At 38.7% G+C, this 14,941-nt stretch overlaps 1 protein-coding gene across 4 annotated transcripts in view; it reads right to left on the bottom strand.

The window, feature by feature from the left end:
- The window catches only part of CAP2 (cyclase associated actin cytoskeleton regulatory protein 2), a 70,443-nt gene that overhangs the window by 10,508 nt on the left and 44,994 nt on the right, over nt 1-14,941 (bottom strand). For all 4 annotated transcript variants that reach the window (XM_051611495.1, XM_051611492.1, XM_051611493.1 and 1 more), the window contains 3 exons: nt 12,547-12,690; nt 12,223-12,308; nt 10,375-10,480 (listed from right to left, as the gene is read on the bottom strand). In XM_051611495.1, the coding sequence (XP_051467455.1) occupies nt 10,375-10,480; nt 12,223-12,308; nt 12,547-12,690 (336 nt within the window). The remainder of the gene's footprint in view (nt 1-10,374; nt 10,481-12,222; nt 12,309-12,546; nt 12,691-14,941) is intronic.

Below are 14,941 nucleotides of genomic sequence, written 5' to 3'. Positions count from 1 at the left end.
CATTTCCTTGTTGCATGGATTCATTTAACTCAAAGCATTTCTGCTTAGATACTTAGTAGTTATAGGTTATTGTTTTAGGCTAGGGACAACTTCTTCACTGGACCTTTGATTTCCATTGCCTGTCTTCCTGCCTCTGCTAATGCCAGTAATGTTACCTGCAGCAGAGTCAGCACAACTGTGAATTATTATAATTAAAACAATGAATGTAAGTGGATTTAGTGGCTCAATCAGTTGTTGCTGCCTGAGGTGCAACAGAGATCTTCCCTGTCTGTTGCCTGCAACCATAGCAACTGAATCCACTCTGTCCTGGTTATCCAGAGTTACGAGCATTGCATTTGCAGGGCTTTTTAAAATACTCAGATACTCAGAAATGGCACTCACCATTCACAGTGCAGTGTGAACTGGCAGTTATTAATAATGTATGCTTTATGGCAGAAGATTAATAGTAATAGTGGTGGTGGTTAATAACTTGTAGTCTGAGATAAGAATTTTTCTAAATTCCAGACCAACATCTGATTTTCAAACATACCTTATTGCTTCCACCTGCACAAATACAGTGCTGTGATTTTCCAGAAATTTGTGTGTGAGTCTCACATGTTCACTTGGAATTAACATCAACTAAATTCTGCACAGGCTGCAAAGATGCATTAGAGTAAAAAGGACGTACAAGCTGTCTGGGTATTCTGCTTGCACTCTGTCAGTCTCCTTCCTTAAAGTGTCAAATTGAAGGCCATTCACAGATCCTGCATCCTTCCATCTGGAGCAATACTGACGAGAAGACAAGTCTAGTAAAAAATCTCAATCCTTGACCTGAGGAGTGAAGACATGCTAGTTCTTTGATTTAGTTTCAAGAGTATGAAAAAAAAATTTCCCTTGCACTCATATTGCCCATCTGCCTGCTGTTCTCTTTACAAGCCTGGCCCCTCCACCAAAGTCAGTGGTTATCTCCACTAAGCTCAAAGATTAGGAGTTAGATTGAATTAAAAAAACAAACAAACAGGAACTGTCACAAGGTCCTGGAAAACACTTGGAGTTCACTCACCCTTCCCACTTTTCCTCTTAATTTTGTGCAGTCACAGAAATAAGAGATGACTGAGCCTCTGTTGTTAACTTTTCACCTGCATGACAAATTCTTGTCTAGTTTACAACCTGAGTTACAGCTATGCAAGCTAACAGAGCATCACGATATTTTCAATTATATCTGAACATCTATGACCATTCTGAAAACTGCCAACACTTTCAATCATAAATTAGGCCACAAAAAAAAATTGAAGGACAAATCAAAAGGAAAAAAAGTCACTAAAGTACAGGGAGGGACTAACTGATCGACTGCATATCTACAGTCTTATGGCATGGACACATTCAATAGGACCATCCCCGATTGAAATTGAACAGCATGGAAAAGAGAGACAAGTCTCACTACTAAGAAAGTGTACATAGACTTGTTGTAAAGAAGGGCTCCCTCTTTTGGCTTGTTTTCTTTGCCATTTTGATTTACCTGACTGAATTAGAACATTGAAGTGCAGTGAAATTCTTCATGGGAAGAGTGGCTCAGGAAAACTCTAACAAAGGAACAGAAAGCACAAAGGTGAACAGCAAATGCAGAAAACATGTTGCACTTCTTGCATTCCCTCCATGCCTGGAAGATGGGACCTGTGCTGCACTCAAACACGCTGATGCAAAGGGCAGTTTTAAAATGAACCTAGTGAAGTGGTTCCAGGAACTTTCTGGTTTTATTAGTTTTGATGCATATTAATACACAGGCCTCCAGGTTACCAACCTAAATCACTGACAATTGGTTTGCCTTCCTTAGTCACACTTCCAAGACCACTTAGACCCTCAGGCTCTAGAATATATCTGAACCAGACTGTTCTGGTGTCTGGCAATACTTGTGTATAGTCCTATCCAATTACAACTAAAGTGTCCTTCACAAAGTCCATTCATTTCTGTTCTGTATAGGGCAGTGGGTGTGAGAGCTTCTGAGAATAAAATATCATGTTATATGCCTGCAAAAGTTCATCTATCCTATAGCAGCAGGTGCTTACCAGCACTGCAATTTGCAAACAACTCCTCAGATTAACTTCAAGCAGATGTTAACAATAGTGTATCTTTATACAAAGAGTATTAAGAGCCATTTTGACTAGCAGAGGCAGTTATTTGCAAGCTGCCTTTCTTCCTCTTTTATTTCAGCTGTTTGCCTCGGTAACAGCTGCTGTTCTCAGTGCTGTGGTGACTATAGACATCACACCAAGTTATGCTGATAGCTGACTGTTCCCATTAGCATGTTGGTGTGGTAATTTTTCCACCATTTGCAAATAAGCCCCTTGTAAGAATTATCAGGGGAATAGACAGCTTCAGCCTTACTTTGTGAAAATGTAACACAAAAATAGGCCATTAACTTTTAACCTGTCAGCTTTGTATCATAGTGAAATTGATATGCTTCAAACCTTGTTCCTGTAGCTTTCTGAAAGGGGGGGGAAACGTAATTCCCTGCGTAAGGTCCTGTTGAGAACAGGAGATGTGGGCCCTGCAGCCGTGTAGTAACAGCTCTGTAGGAGATGGAGCATTCCAGAAATGGTCTTCAATCTCTGACTAAACCATGCTCCAAATGGACTGACAGGAATGGGTCAGGGTTTGCTCCTTGCTGGATAGCCCAGAGCCATCTGCTGAGAGGGGCAAGGGCCTCAGCTTCCTCTAGTGACAGTGCCTGGAGCTGCTGATGGAGTTGGGTCTGCTAAATGTGCATTTTCACTGGGCAAGGGTTTGCAGGATTGCAGTGCAGCCTCAAAGTATGTTGTGCTTCTACCTTTATCTAGTAGGACTGGCAGAAGGGTGAGGTACTCTTCTTTTTCTCTTTGCTGGCTATCTAGCTGGCTCACTGGAAGAAAGGAATTACTGTTTATGTTGAGGCAGCTGGCTGGTTAAAATTAATCTATGTTCAATATAATTTAATTCCCTTGAAATTACAGTAGAGATGAGGCCTTTGCTTCTGAGAAACTGGGCCTTGTTACAGAACATTTCTCCTAAAGGCTTCCCCTGTAGCACAGGGCAACAGCTAGTCTTGTTAGAAAAATAAAATGCTGTTCATGCATAACACAAGTGCTCTGGATGCCACACTGTCAGTAATTTGGGGGGCCAGATGCAGCTTCACTCTTCACTCTTTAGGTTAAACCCAGCTACTGAGAGACAGTAAGAATTTCTTTTTATGTCTTCTCACAGATGTTACTATTTCCTGAGCCATTCTTGCCGAACAATTCCCTGGGTGAGCCTTCCTTGTCACTGTTACTATATTTGTAGCTTTGTAGCAGCAAAGAGCCCTAGTCAGAGGCTCATACCTCTGGGGATCTGAGGGGCTTATGTGCCAGACCCTGTACAAACATGTGTGATGTTCCTCTGTGTTTATCCTGCTTTAGATTGATCCAGTGCTGCACGGAAACTGAGGGGAACAAAGTTCTTATGGTGGCAACCAGCTGCAGAGCATTTGAATGGACATAAATTCCTTGTAGCTGCAGTGGTCAATTTATTCAGGACAAACAGAATATAAACACCTATATAATGCATTTAAATATATTACATGTGGATATGTATAATATATTACCTATTTTATTAGTTGTTAATATTAAGAGGTAAGTATCTATTTGTGTCTGAGGGAACAGGTGCCTTAGACAGAGCCATAAAATCCCTTAGTTTATTGAAAAGCCTTCTTTTCATGGCAGCAAAAAACCCTATGAATCCTAATGGGGACTATATTCTAAAAAAACCCCAACAAAACAAAAAAAAGATGTCTTTGTTTTCTCCCCCTCCTCCTTTATAGTAATCCTAGTTTCAGACCCAAAATGATATCAGCATTCTGTATTGTTCTTTCCATACATATGCACAGCCAAAGACAAGAATCATGAAGTTCCAAATATCATGTATCAACCTCTGGGAACAGGTGGACTGTGACTCAGGGACACAGAGCTCTTGTTAAGGTGTTTTTTGTGTAAAACTAGCTTAGCACAGCAGTTCTATTATCTGCTGTATTTAGGCCACCTGTCTGCAAGGGGTTATGCTGCCTTAAGATCCACAATTTACTAGATGAAACAGCTGATTTACAGGCCCTGTAATCTTTGTGAGTTAAAAAACAAAACACCAAAAGACAGGCCAGCCTCTTTTCTTGTTACCTGACCTCAGCAGAATTATTTATCTGCTGAGTTTTCAAACTTTGAAGCCCTTTTTAATATACTTCTGCCATTTATCACCTGTTCAGGATTTTAAATGGTGCTCCCATCTTCACAGTTATCCTACCAGAAATGTTTTACACAGCCAAGATTTTCTAAATCATTTGAGAACTATATGCTAATGTAATTGTCAACAAGTAACATGCTCCCACAAACATATTAAACCATCTTTTACTTACATAAACATTCAGTTATAAAGATGACCAATCCTTTTAGAGATATAGTAACGTTTTAACAGAAGTGCCTTTTCCTTTTCTCTCCATTTTACATAGTTTCAATTTTTTTTGCTTTCCCTTTTCCACTAGAACTAGACTGCATTATGTTACAGTCTAGGTTGCACTTGATAGCTGCTGTCAAGCAAGCCTCTCATGGGTTCTCCCTTAATATGTCTAAACGGTGTTTGGTCACCAACATTAAAAGGACATCACTGATGCCCAGTAATGACAAATATTGTCAACCATTGTTGGAATAAGGAAGTAAAACTACTTTCTTTCAAAGGGACGTGTATGTAATTAAGGCAGTCTCCACCAATGAGGCAACTATTGTGGACTTGTCATCATGGCAAGTTTTAAGCTGACAGTGTACCAAAACCTGAACATTGCCTGTTCTCTGAGAAAGAAACAGTTGAGATGGAAGGATGCAAATTTTTCAACAAAAAAACCCCTATAAGGATATAGGGAAAAGGAAGGGAAGAGAAAGAAATGGAAGGGGGCAGAAAAGAAGAGGAAAGGCTATGACTGAGAAAGATTAATCACTCTGAAAATACCTACAGTTTATCCAAGATACAAGCGTTTAGATCAGTGTATCTATGCTAACTATACTTATATCTGAATGAGGCCTCTGGGATTGCATTTGTGGCCCTGGCTGGAATTTGGCACTACAGTTTTGAACCTGAGCTTTAGTGAAGTGGCTCAGATGATGGCTGCTTGATAAGTGGGTCAAACTAAACAAGGCACCCAAGAGATACTGGAAAGATAATAGGAGGCTCTTGCCTGCAGAAGTTGGTCTTTTGGAGCTTGTTCACCTCAATATGAAGAGATATTACAGGAAAATGTTTTGACAGTACAGGAGAGAGGCAGGGCCATTTTATAAAAAAATGGCTGCAGGTGGTTATTTCAGACAAGACTGAAATGGCCAAAGTCTGTGCTGAGACTAGGGTAATTATCCTCAATCAGGCTAATGGAGGAATTACAATGCTTTTTCTCAGCCTAAAAGCTGGAGAATTTCAGCTGCACATTTTTAGAGTACTATCTAATGAGTAAAATTCAGTATTAAAACTAAACACTGTAATGTAATTCAATGCTAGTTTGTAAATATTTCCTGTTTGTAAATAATCCTGCTGTCAAATTTGTCCTAAGTGTACATATTCATCTACAGTATACAAAGAACAAAAACTTAACTACAGATCCACCTGCAACTGAGAGAAACATTCAAGACAATCATCCTTGAGCAAGATTCTTTTCTTAACACTTACTGAACATTTGGGAAATGACAGCAATCTTTCATTATTACTGGTTATTTTCTTGCTGCAAAGTTAACCTGCAGAAACAGGAGCAGAAGTTTCACTTCCCCCAGCTTACTCATGCAGTCCTTGTAGCAAACAAACTCTTATGAGGCGTTCTTGTGAGCTTTTATTACAGCTGTTCCTTTCTTTGTATCGCTACAAAAAACCAGAACAAAACTAGAGAATGAAGAAAGATCCATGCTTCAATAGAATCCCTTATTTAGGTGGAAGAAAAAGAAAAAAGGGCGCTCACTGTTTATCAGTAAGAACTGAAAAAATACACAGGTTACTGCTACAGCTGTAGATTTTATGTTACAGTCAGAAAGCTGTAGCAAGCAAAAATGACAGTTGCTGGATGGGTAAAATGCTACACTGGGCATTTAAAACATTTCACTGTAGTAACAGCTTTTGCATAAGACTCATTGACAGCCGAGAATGTCATATCCAGTAGCACATGAAAACTTGCAAATCTCCATTAGGTTGGTAATTACTGTTGTTCCCTTTGTCAAGACGGCTAAATTGAGATCTAGTGAGTACAAAGAACTGCTACTCACCACAGGGTATATGTGACAGAAGGAGGCTCACACTTGACATAAAAAAAATATAACTACAAAATTACACATTTAAGGAAATACTGTAGATCCATCTGACTTTCACTGACAAGCATATTTTGCCAGACATATGCACAATCAATTAATGAAAATGAAAATTCCATATCATGGTGGAAATACAGAGTGGAAAACTGTACTCTGTGGGACAAACCTGCTCACAAACATACATTCTCCAAATATGTAGTTTTCTTCTGTAAGCATGGAACCAACCAATATCCTATCTCTATTTATCATGTCTTGAAATGTCTGTGATTTATTCAGGACCCAGTTTTGTACCACCAGTCAAACAGGGATAGCAAAACAGGCTAAGATACACAATGGTCTCAAGGTCCTCAACTCAGCTGATTTTTTGGCTCTCTCCTCACACAGCCCCATGCATTTCAATAGGATGCCCTCAAGGCATAAAATACTGTCATGCATCTTGGCAGAACCAGAGCCAAAGTGAATAAGGGGAGAGAAGAGAACTGCGTTAGATCAAAAAATCTGTAAGCATTTACTTTTTTTCTCAAATTTATTATAAAGCTGATAGTGGTAACTGTTATTGTGGGAGCTGACTGCTTAGCCATTATTTCAACCTCTTGCACTCATTTTTCTGTCTGTCTTGTAACTTATTTAGATATTTCTCTCTCTTTCATCTAAAATGTCTGCCTGTGTGCTTACTGCCAGAGCCAGGAACACTTTACTGTATCCAGTAGTGATCTTTTCCAAGGTTGGCTGCAGCTGTCCAGTGCAGCTTGATGGAAAGGTCCAGGGGGACTGGAAATGGCACAGCTTTGTGATACTGCCATGCAGAGTGACCAGATATGTGGACACCACAGTATGCAGTACCTGCAGGTACAGGGGCCAACTAAAAAACCTGCCCCCTCCTTTTTTGAAACCCAAGAATAGCTATGAGAATACAGCTCTGAGAAAAGCAGTAGTTAATGTTCTCCCTGACTCTTCAGAAATACCCAAATATATTACTTAATGGCTTTTGATATAAATCTTCAAGCATTGCTTTGTTGACTTCTGCAGATACGAAGGGTAACTTATCGGCATAATGTACTTTTAAATATGTAGATAAACAGGCCAAGAACTTTCTCTCTTTCCCTCTCCCTCTAAGGTTTAAGTTGCCCCAGGGGAGCTTTAGGTTGTGTATCAGGAAAGCTTTCTTTACTGAAAGAGTGGTGAGGCATTGGAACGGGCTGCCCAGGGAGGTGGTGGAGACGCCATCCCTGGAGGTGTTCAAGAACCATTTAGATGTGGTGCTTCAGGATACAGTTTAGTGGTTATGGTAGTTGGATTATGGTTGGACTCCAACCTCAATGATTCTATGTTTCTATAACAAAATAGCATTTCAACATGTCCCTTTCATAAATGTGCCAATTTCTTAGTGCCTAGCCAAAATGCTGCTTTTTCCTTTTTTCCTTTTTTCCTTTAATGCATGTAAGTGGAAGCTGCTGTGTACAGTTAACACATTAACAACTGTGGCTGAATTATATCTACAGCTTTTATATCTATCATATGTTTGTCTGGGCCCTGATTCTGCAGACCTTTTTGCTTAACTTCATACAGCATGAATCAAGTGACTTTCATTCTCACCTTAAAATGTATTAAAAAAAATAAAATTATCACTTGAGTAACTCATTGCTTTCTTGAATGTATTCATTACCAAGCTTCACAGAAATATTTAAACAACGTGTAAGTAACAAGCTATTTACACAACCTGCTAACTTACTGGGTTCTTATTTCCTTACATGAAGTAAAACTTATGAAAATTATACATTCGTAAAAATGTGTTTGTAATTTAATCTTTCTGACACACATTACATGAATGGTAATTTAAATGAGACATACTTCCAAGATAACTTTCAGATCTGAGTGCTATCCAAAGTGAGTGAAATCAATACTTCAGATGCAGTAATGGGCTCCTCACTCATGATGGAATGAGCACTGCTGGCAGGAAACTATGCTTAATCTGAATAAACAAGTCACACCTAGAGAGTTTCTCCTGTTTGATCAAATAGCTGTAACAAATCTTCATCTTCTAACACAATTTCCATACTCATAAAGTTCCATTAAAGGTGAAGATTATTCTTTTTCTATATTAACAAAGCCAAATTTGTCCCAGATTCTCAGACTAATTCTGCTAAGGGAGTAGTACAATTTATTTTCCTTATCTAATAATAATTTAAAAACCATTAGCTATTCTCACATTCACTGGTTATAACAGAGTAGGATGTAGCAAGTGTGAAATTTTGTACTAAATTAAGGAAAAGAATCATGTTTAATATTTTACATTTTTATTACAGAAAACTATGAAGTAGCAGATAATTCCAGTATTCTAATTTATCATGTTTGAATATTTTCCATTGCTTCCAACTAAGAAGTACACACAGATCATGTTCTCTCCTGTGTTTTGACTTGCATTTGAATAGCTGAGTACAGTAAGGTCTTGTACAATGTCTAATGAAGGGTGTGAAGAGAAAGCTGCATAGTCTGTTGCTGAGTACAAGTGACATAGATTATATTACATGGTTATCACCTCCATACAGAGGCAGATAAAGGAACATTTCCAGGCACCATAGAATCATAGAATGGTTTGGGTTGCAGGGGACCTTAAAGATCACCTCGTTCCAACCCCCCTGCATGGGCAGGGACATCTCCCACTAGACCAGGTTAGTCAAAGCCCCATCCAACCTGGCCTTGAACACTTCCAGGGAGGGGCCACCCACAACTTCCCTGGGCAACCCGTGTCCGTGTCTTGCCACCCTCATCATTAAAAATTTCTTCCTTATATTCAGTCTCAATCTTCTTTCTTTTAGTTTATAACTGCTGCACCTTGTCCTGCCACTACAGGCCCTGGTAAAGTGTTTCTCCATCTTTCTTATAGGCCCTCTTTGAAAGGGAGCAACATGGTCTCCCCAATGCTTTCTCTTCTCTTGGCTGAACAACCCTCACTTTCTCAGCCTTTTCTCATAGGAGAGAGGTGTTCCAACCCTTATTCCATGTTAAAATACATTTCATCCAAAAGGTGCACTTTACTTCCCTCTGTTTTTGAGTTCTTACAATAGTTCAGTCTGGGAATTAAATTATCTGATGGCCTAGTCATTCAATTAAAAAAAAAAAATAAATAAAATTGCCTGCCTATACATAAAAAATTACCAACTTGGTGTAAAAGACTGCATGTGCAAGTATGTGAGTGCACCAGTAAGTTTAGGAGATGATAACAGTGAAGAGCTGGTTGATTATATTTTTAATATATTTCAGCAATTCTCCTAACCTAATAATAAACATGAGCACATTATTAGAATAATCTAGAACATTGCATCAATGTAGACAGTGAACATAAACTCTTACATTTATACCCAACAGAAAATTATTTCTTCATATTTATACCTCTTGTACAGAACAATATTCATTGCCATCATTTTTCTACGTATCCTAGATGTGACTTACAGAAAATGCTTATACACATATAAAGAGAAAGCATAAATAGGCACACAGTAGTATTTAATCTTTCCCTCCATATATGTATTTCAGAAATTATTTCCATATGTAAACAGTAACAGTTTATAAAGATAGCTATCTATGAAGTAATAAATTGGTATGTATCCCTTGTGTTTTGTTTTCCTCTTATTAAGTATCTCCCTTAGCTCAGATTCTTTCCACCATTCTTCTCTTTTCCCTGTTATGTTCCCCCAACTTTCCTTTAGTCTGACATGTCTTTCAAAGATTTTGTGTTTGTTTTTGTTCCTGCCTTCTGATTTAGCAGGCTTGGAGAATTGTGTCTGCCCCTCATCACCATCTGCAACTGGGAGTTAATGGCTATAATAATCCCAAATAATCCTTCCCTCTTCCTCCAAACCTGTACCACGGTGGCCTGACACATCTTCTCCACCTGTCTTTCAAAATTCTATTGGCTTGGTTGGGAAGTCCATGGATCATGAATTCTGTTCCTGACCTAGATATTTTTTTTACTGAGCTAATGATCTGCATTAAAAGTCAAATTAGTTACTGGCATTTTATGGTTCTTCACAAGGAAGGAAAGAGTACTTACAGTTTTACTCCAGGTGAGACCTGTGGTGTGATGCTCTTTGATATAAGCTTGAAGCTCAGACCAGATGTTCAGATATGACTTCACCCAATCAACATGGCGTGTGTCACTATAAAAACAGAGACACTATTTACATGTGTGAATGTACTTAAAACCAGAAAGCATAGCTGCTCTTGCTTAAAACAGGTAAATCCCAATGTCTGCCTTAAAGCTATGGATAAATCAGTTAGATGGAAGCCAGCCAGCCCAGTACTGAAAATACTGAGGTCTACTACACTGGAAAGCTTTGAGATCCTTCCAGAGGACACAGAAGGGCAAAGGATGCCCCTAGCACAGAGTGTTTCCTACTGGAAGGGTGTGTCATCATCCTGTTCAGGCTTAAAGTCAACTGGAGAAGTACTGAAAGAATATGGAGCTGTGCAGCAGCTACCGAGACTCAGTTTCATGCTGCTGAATTTTAGAAAATTAAATATCCGTGGGTTCTGTAAGATATTCTAGATTCCAAGTTCAAATGTAGCCAGGGTAATACTGGGTCATGTTATAGTAATCAGACTAAAATATTTATACATGAAGAATTTTTCAAGTACAAGTCACAAGCTGGCTCTGGAATCATTATTTGGAAGGCTAAGTCTTCCAGTGGGACAGTAAGTGAAAACAAGAAATATGTAGAGAGAGAGAAACTGCTTGTAAAATGGAGTCCTTGGTTATGAATAATTATTACTGACTAGTGATGGGTATGGATGCTTACAAGGATTTGGGTGTCTACCTCCCATTTATTTCCTTTGGAGTTGGGTGCTTAATACTTCTGTGGATCTGGATCAACAGGTTTAACTCAAAGCCTGCTGAAGTCAAGGGAGAGCCTTCCACTACTGTGGAAGATACTGTGATCTGATTCAGTGAAAACCAGGAAAATAATTTCTTATTAGGGGAAGAATTAAATACCTAAATAATGTACCCTGTTTATATCCTTCTGTGATACATCTTCTTCTCCAGAACAAGAACTAATGACATATTGTAAAAATCTTCAGTTACCCCAGTAGATATTGCCTTCAGTAGGTAAACTAAGGCTTCAGGAATAGTACAAAATATATGTAATGAGATATTAGATATAGCATTTAATATATATTTATACATATACAATAAATAGAAAGATATACAAAAGGTTCTCTTATATATAACTTTTTCCTCACTTAATAGAAAAAACTCAATAATAAATACTGTTCTTCATGGGGATGTAAAAATCAAAAGTCAAAATCTGGCTTCTCAAAGTACCAAACCAACAGGATTTATACATGACTTTTTAAGAGGACATAGGAGGGACCTGTATTTTTTCTCTTTCTCTTGTCAGCTCATAGATCTCATTCATAGAACCTCTCTGTGAATTCCTTGAGCTCTTTAAGAATAACACAGTGGTACAGAAAAAAAAAAATAAAATTGGGAGCTACAGAATTAGATGCTCAGTTGTATATATCTACAACCTAAATGCACATTTTCCAGCGAAGAGCAAGAACAGCAACAGTATGAGTGCAAGGATGTGCAGCAGCTAGCCAGCCACATGCTGATATTTAAATTTGCATTTGCATATAAGCCTCTGATGCTGGAATGCTGGAAAATAAAACATAATCCTATAATTTGCGGAGAGCGAAGACCAGCTCTGCTGGTGCTGCTGCCATTCTCTCTGCAACATGCTGCAGGTCAAAGATGAGGAGAGGAAAATACACTACTGCAAAGCAGATGTTATCAAATGCTTTTTTAGTTTACAAAATGCTTTCTGTGATGGCACTGTGAACCCTACTGGTATGTTTAATGCTCTGTTCTCTGGCTAGTAGATACTGGGGCTTGGCAACATACCTGTGCTTGTAGTCCTTTAATACCCTGTTAGTATAGAAGGTAGCAGCATCATTCATCTCCTTGACATAAGGGCCTGGTTTAGGAGACTAGGACCATCACCCCATGGTAGCAGGAAACAACAGAAAGGGAAAGGAAGTAAAACATTAGTCAGATACTTTCCCTGATGCATTAGGTATATTACAAAACACCTTCCTAGGTGTAGTAGGCAGAAGAATAATGCAGATAAGACTGCAGAGCTTTGCAAGATTTGAAACTATTCTGGGCCACACCATCCAGAAGCACACTGACCAGCCCTCCCAACCATCCATCCTGTGTGTCACCCACCACTGCTATCCACCCAAGGGCTGGTATGCTCTCACTGACGGCTGAGAGGTGGTTGAACATTTCACTTCCTCTGTTCCTTTCTCTGAAGTTCTGGATTTCCTGAATCTTCTCTGATATTGGCTTGAGAAGCATTGCCACCTCATTCTGAAAAAAATTAAAATAAAATAAAACAAAATAAAATAAAATAAAATAAAGTAAAATATGATGTCGCTGTTACAATGGGTGGTCCAAAAACACCCTGTGGTTTAACATTGTCCTCCCTGCCCGTTGATTTAACAGTTAGAAAGAATGCTCATCATATTTTCTACATTAATTTCATTTAATTACCCTCCTCTGGTTGCAGTGGCAAAATGTGCAGATATTAGTGTTAACGTATTGCAGCAAAAACACTTCTCAACACTTTTTATGTGCTGCTCAGGTTAAGACCCACTGGGACCTCGCAGCTCAGAGTTAGGAGAATGCTTGTACTTTTCATCTGATAATCTCTGGGACTTTTTGAGACTCTTTACACTGGCTTGAGTTTTCCAAGTTATTAACCAAGTTGTTCTTTCTATAAGAAACACCAAGTACTTGTTAGGTTAGTAGCCTCTTATCACCTGGCAACAAGACTGTGAAAGTCATAGACTGAAGGCAATATCAATTTCAACTTTCCCTATTGTTAAGTTGTAATGTTTTCATTTCCTTTGGCTGCAAGTAATGTGGGAAGATTTCATGGGAAACACTGCCTGCAAGCCATGGTTTGGGGAAATTCTCCTGTGTTAATCAGAAACCAATGGTATCCAGGGGAATGACTGTTGAGCAGAAGGGACAGTATCTGGAGTGAAAAGCAGAATGAATGCAGAAGCTATCCAAGCTCTTTCCCATGCAAAGTGAATACTAATCATACTGGCCCAGTGTCTCAGAAAAACTGATTTACAGCACTAACTTACTGGCAAAAATTCTTCCACTAAGAAACAGCACACTGAGGGACAAGAAGGAGTCCTTAGTTTACAAGCAAAACAACTGCTGTACTTTGCAGCCATAAAAATGTTTCTATAAAGCAGTCACATTTGTTATTGCAAAAGCAGGCCTGCAGAGCCCATACTATGTCCCACCAAAGAGAGTGCACCTTTTTGATTTTGCCTGGCACCTCACTCTGAATCACTCAGGCTGTAACAGAACTCTGTGTTTTTTCTCACCTTTTCTCAGGACTACTTGTTTAATGGAGTTAAGTACTTGTTGGAGACAACTCATTCTCATATTCTTGAGGACTGATGCTGTCACGACACACACAAGATGATGTGTACATATGTGCTACTTGTTCTCTGTCATCTGCCATGTAATTCTTTTCACCCTTCTGCCAAGACCTCAGCTTCACAGAATTTTATGTCATCTTAAAATAAGCATATTTGCTATGGATCAACACAGGCCAAAAGACACTCTCAAAAATATGACAAAAATATTACAAAAGTTCGGCCTTGTAAAAAGAATTTTGATCCAACTATGCAGACTTAATATCTCAGTGGTAATGTAATTTTAGTGGTAATGTAAAGGCCTATGCATCTGAAATGCATGGGGATATTTGGTCTCCTCCTTCAACAAAGTGCATTGGGAGAAAACAAATATTTACAGAATTACTGGGAGATGAAAAGATTTCTTGTTGATGGCTTAATGACCAGCATAAGTTATTAAAGCTGAAAAAGCCCTGAAACCTCCATGATTTGTAGTACTTAAAACCTGATTTTGTTGCCATAACATGATAAAATCTGCAGGAATTTTTCTTTCTAATTTTTGCTTGTTTACAACATGCTGCAGCTGGTTGGTTCTTTCTTACATTGCAGGGAAATCTTTCAAGTATGATAGTAGTTAACAAAAGTGAAATTTAAGAAAGTGCTTGTTCTGCTTTGATATTATGCCAGTTTTCCTCCCATAAAGTCTAAGGGATATTTACAGTCCTTAGCTTACTGTGAATCTTTATGGCCCAGTTCCAGCAAAAGAGAATATTAGGCTAAAAATACAGCTTCACAGATGTCTGGTATATCTAGGCAGCACTGGGAGGCAGCACATTTCTGTGGATAGGGCATACAAGTTGGGAGTCCATAAATGGGTGTTCTCTTTGCAGCTCTCCCATCAAATTATCATCAGGTTTCAGGAAAGCTGTGTTACCTTTCTGTCCTTCAACTTCCTGTATATGAAATTATGCTAATATAGCTCTTTAATTTTGTAGGACACTTTAATATGTACGGATAAGAAGGCAAAATTAGGGTCAAACATTTTCTGGAATTGTACCATAGGACCATCTAATCCTACTAATAAAAACTCCCAACCACTTCTGTGAGGGTTTTCTATCATTGCTACAGACAGAATTTCTAACCTGTAGAATACAGACTTAACCTGTGAATCAACTGTTTATAAA

This window comes from Apus apus, chromosome 2 (assembly GCF_020740795.1).
Source record: "Apus apus isolate bApuApu2 chromosome 2, bApuApu2.pri.cur, whole genome shotgun sequence".
Taxonomy (NCBI): domain Eukaryota; kingdom Metazoa; phylum Chordata; class Aves; order Apodiformes; family Apodidae; genus Apus; species Apus apus.
This window is presented reverse-complemented; position numbering and strand designations above follow the sequence as displayed.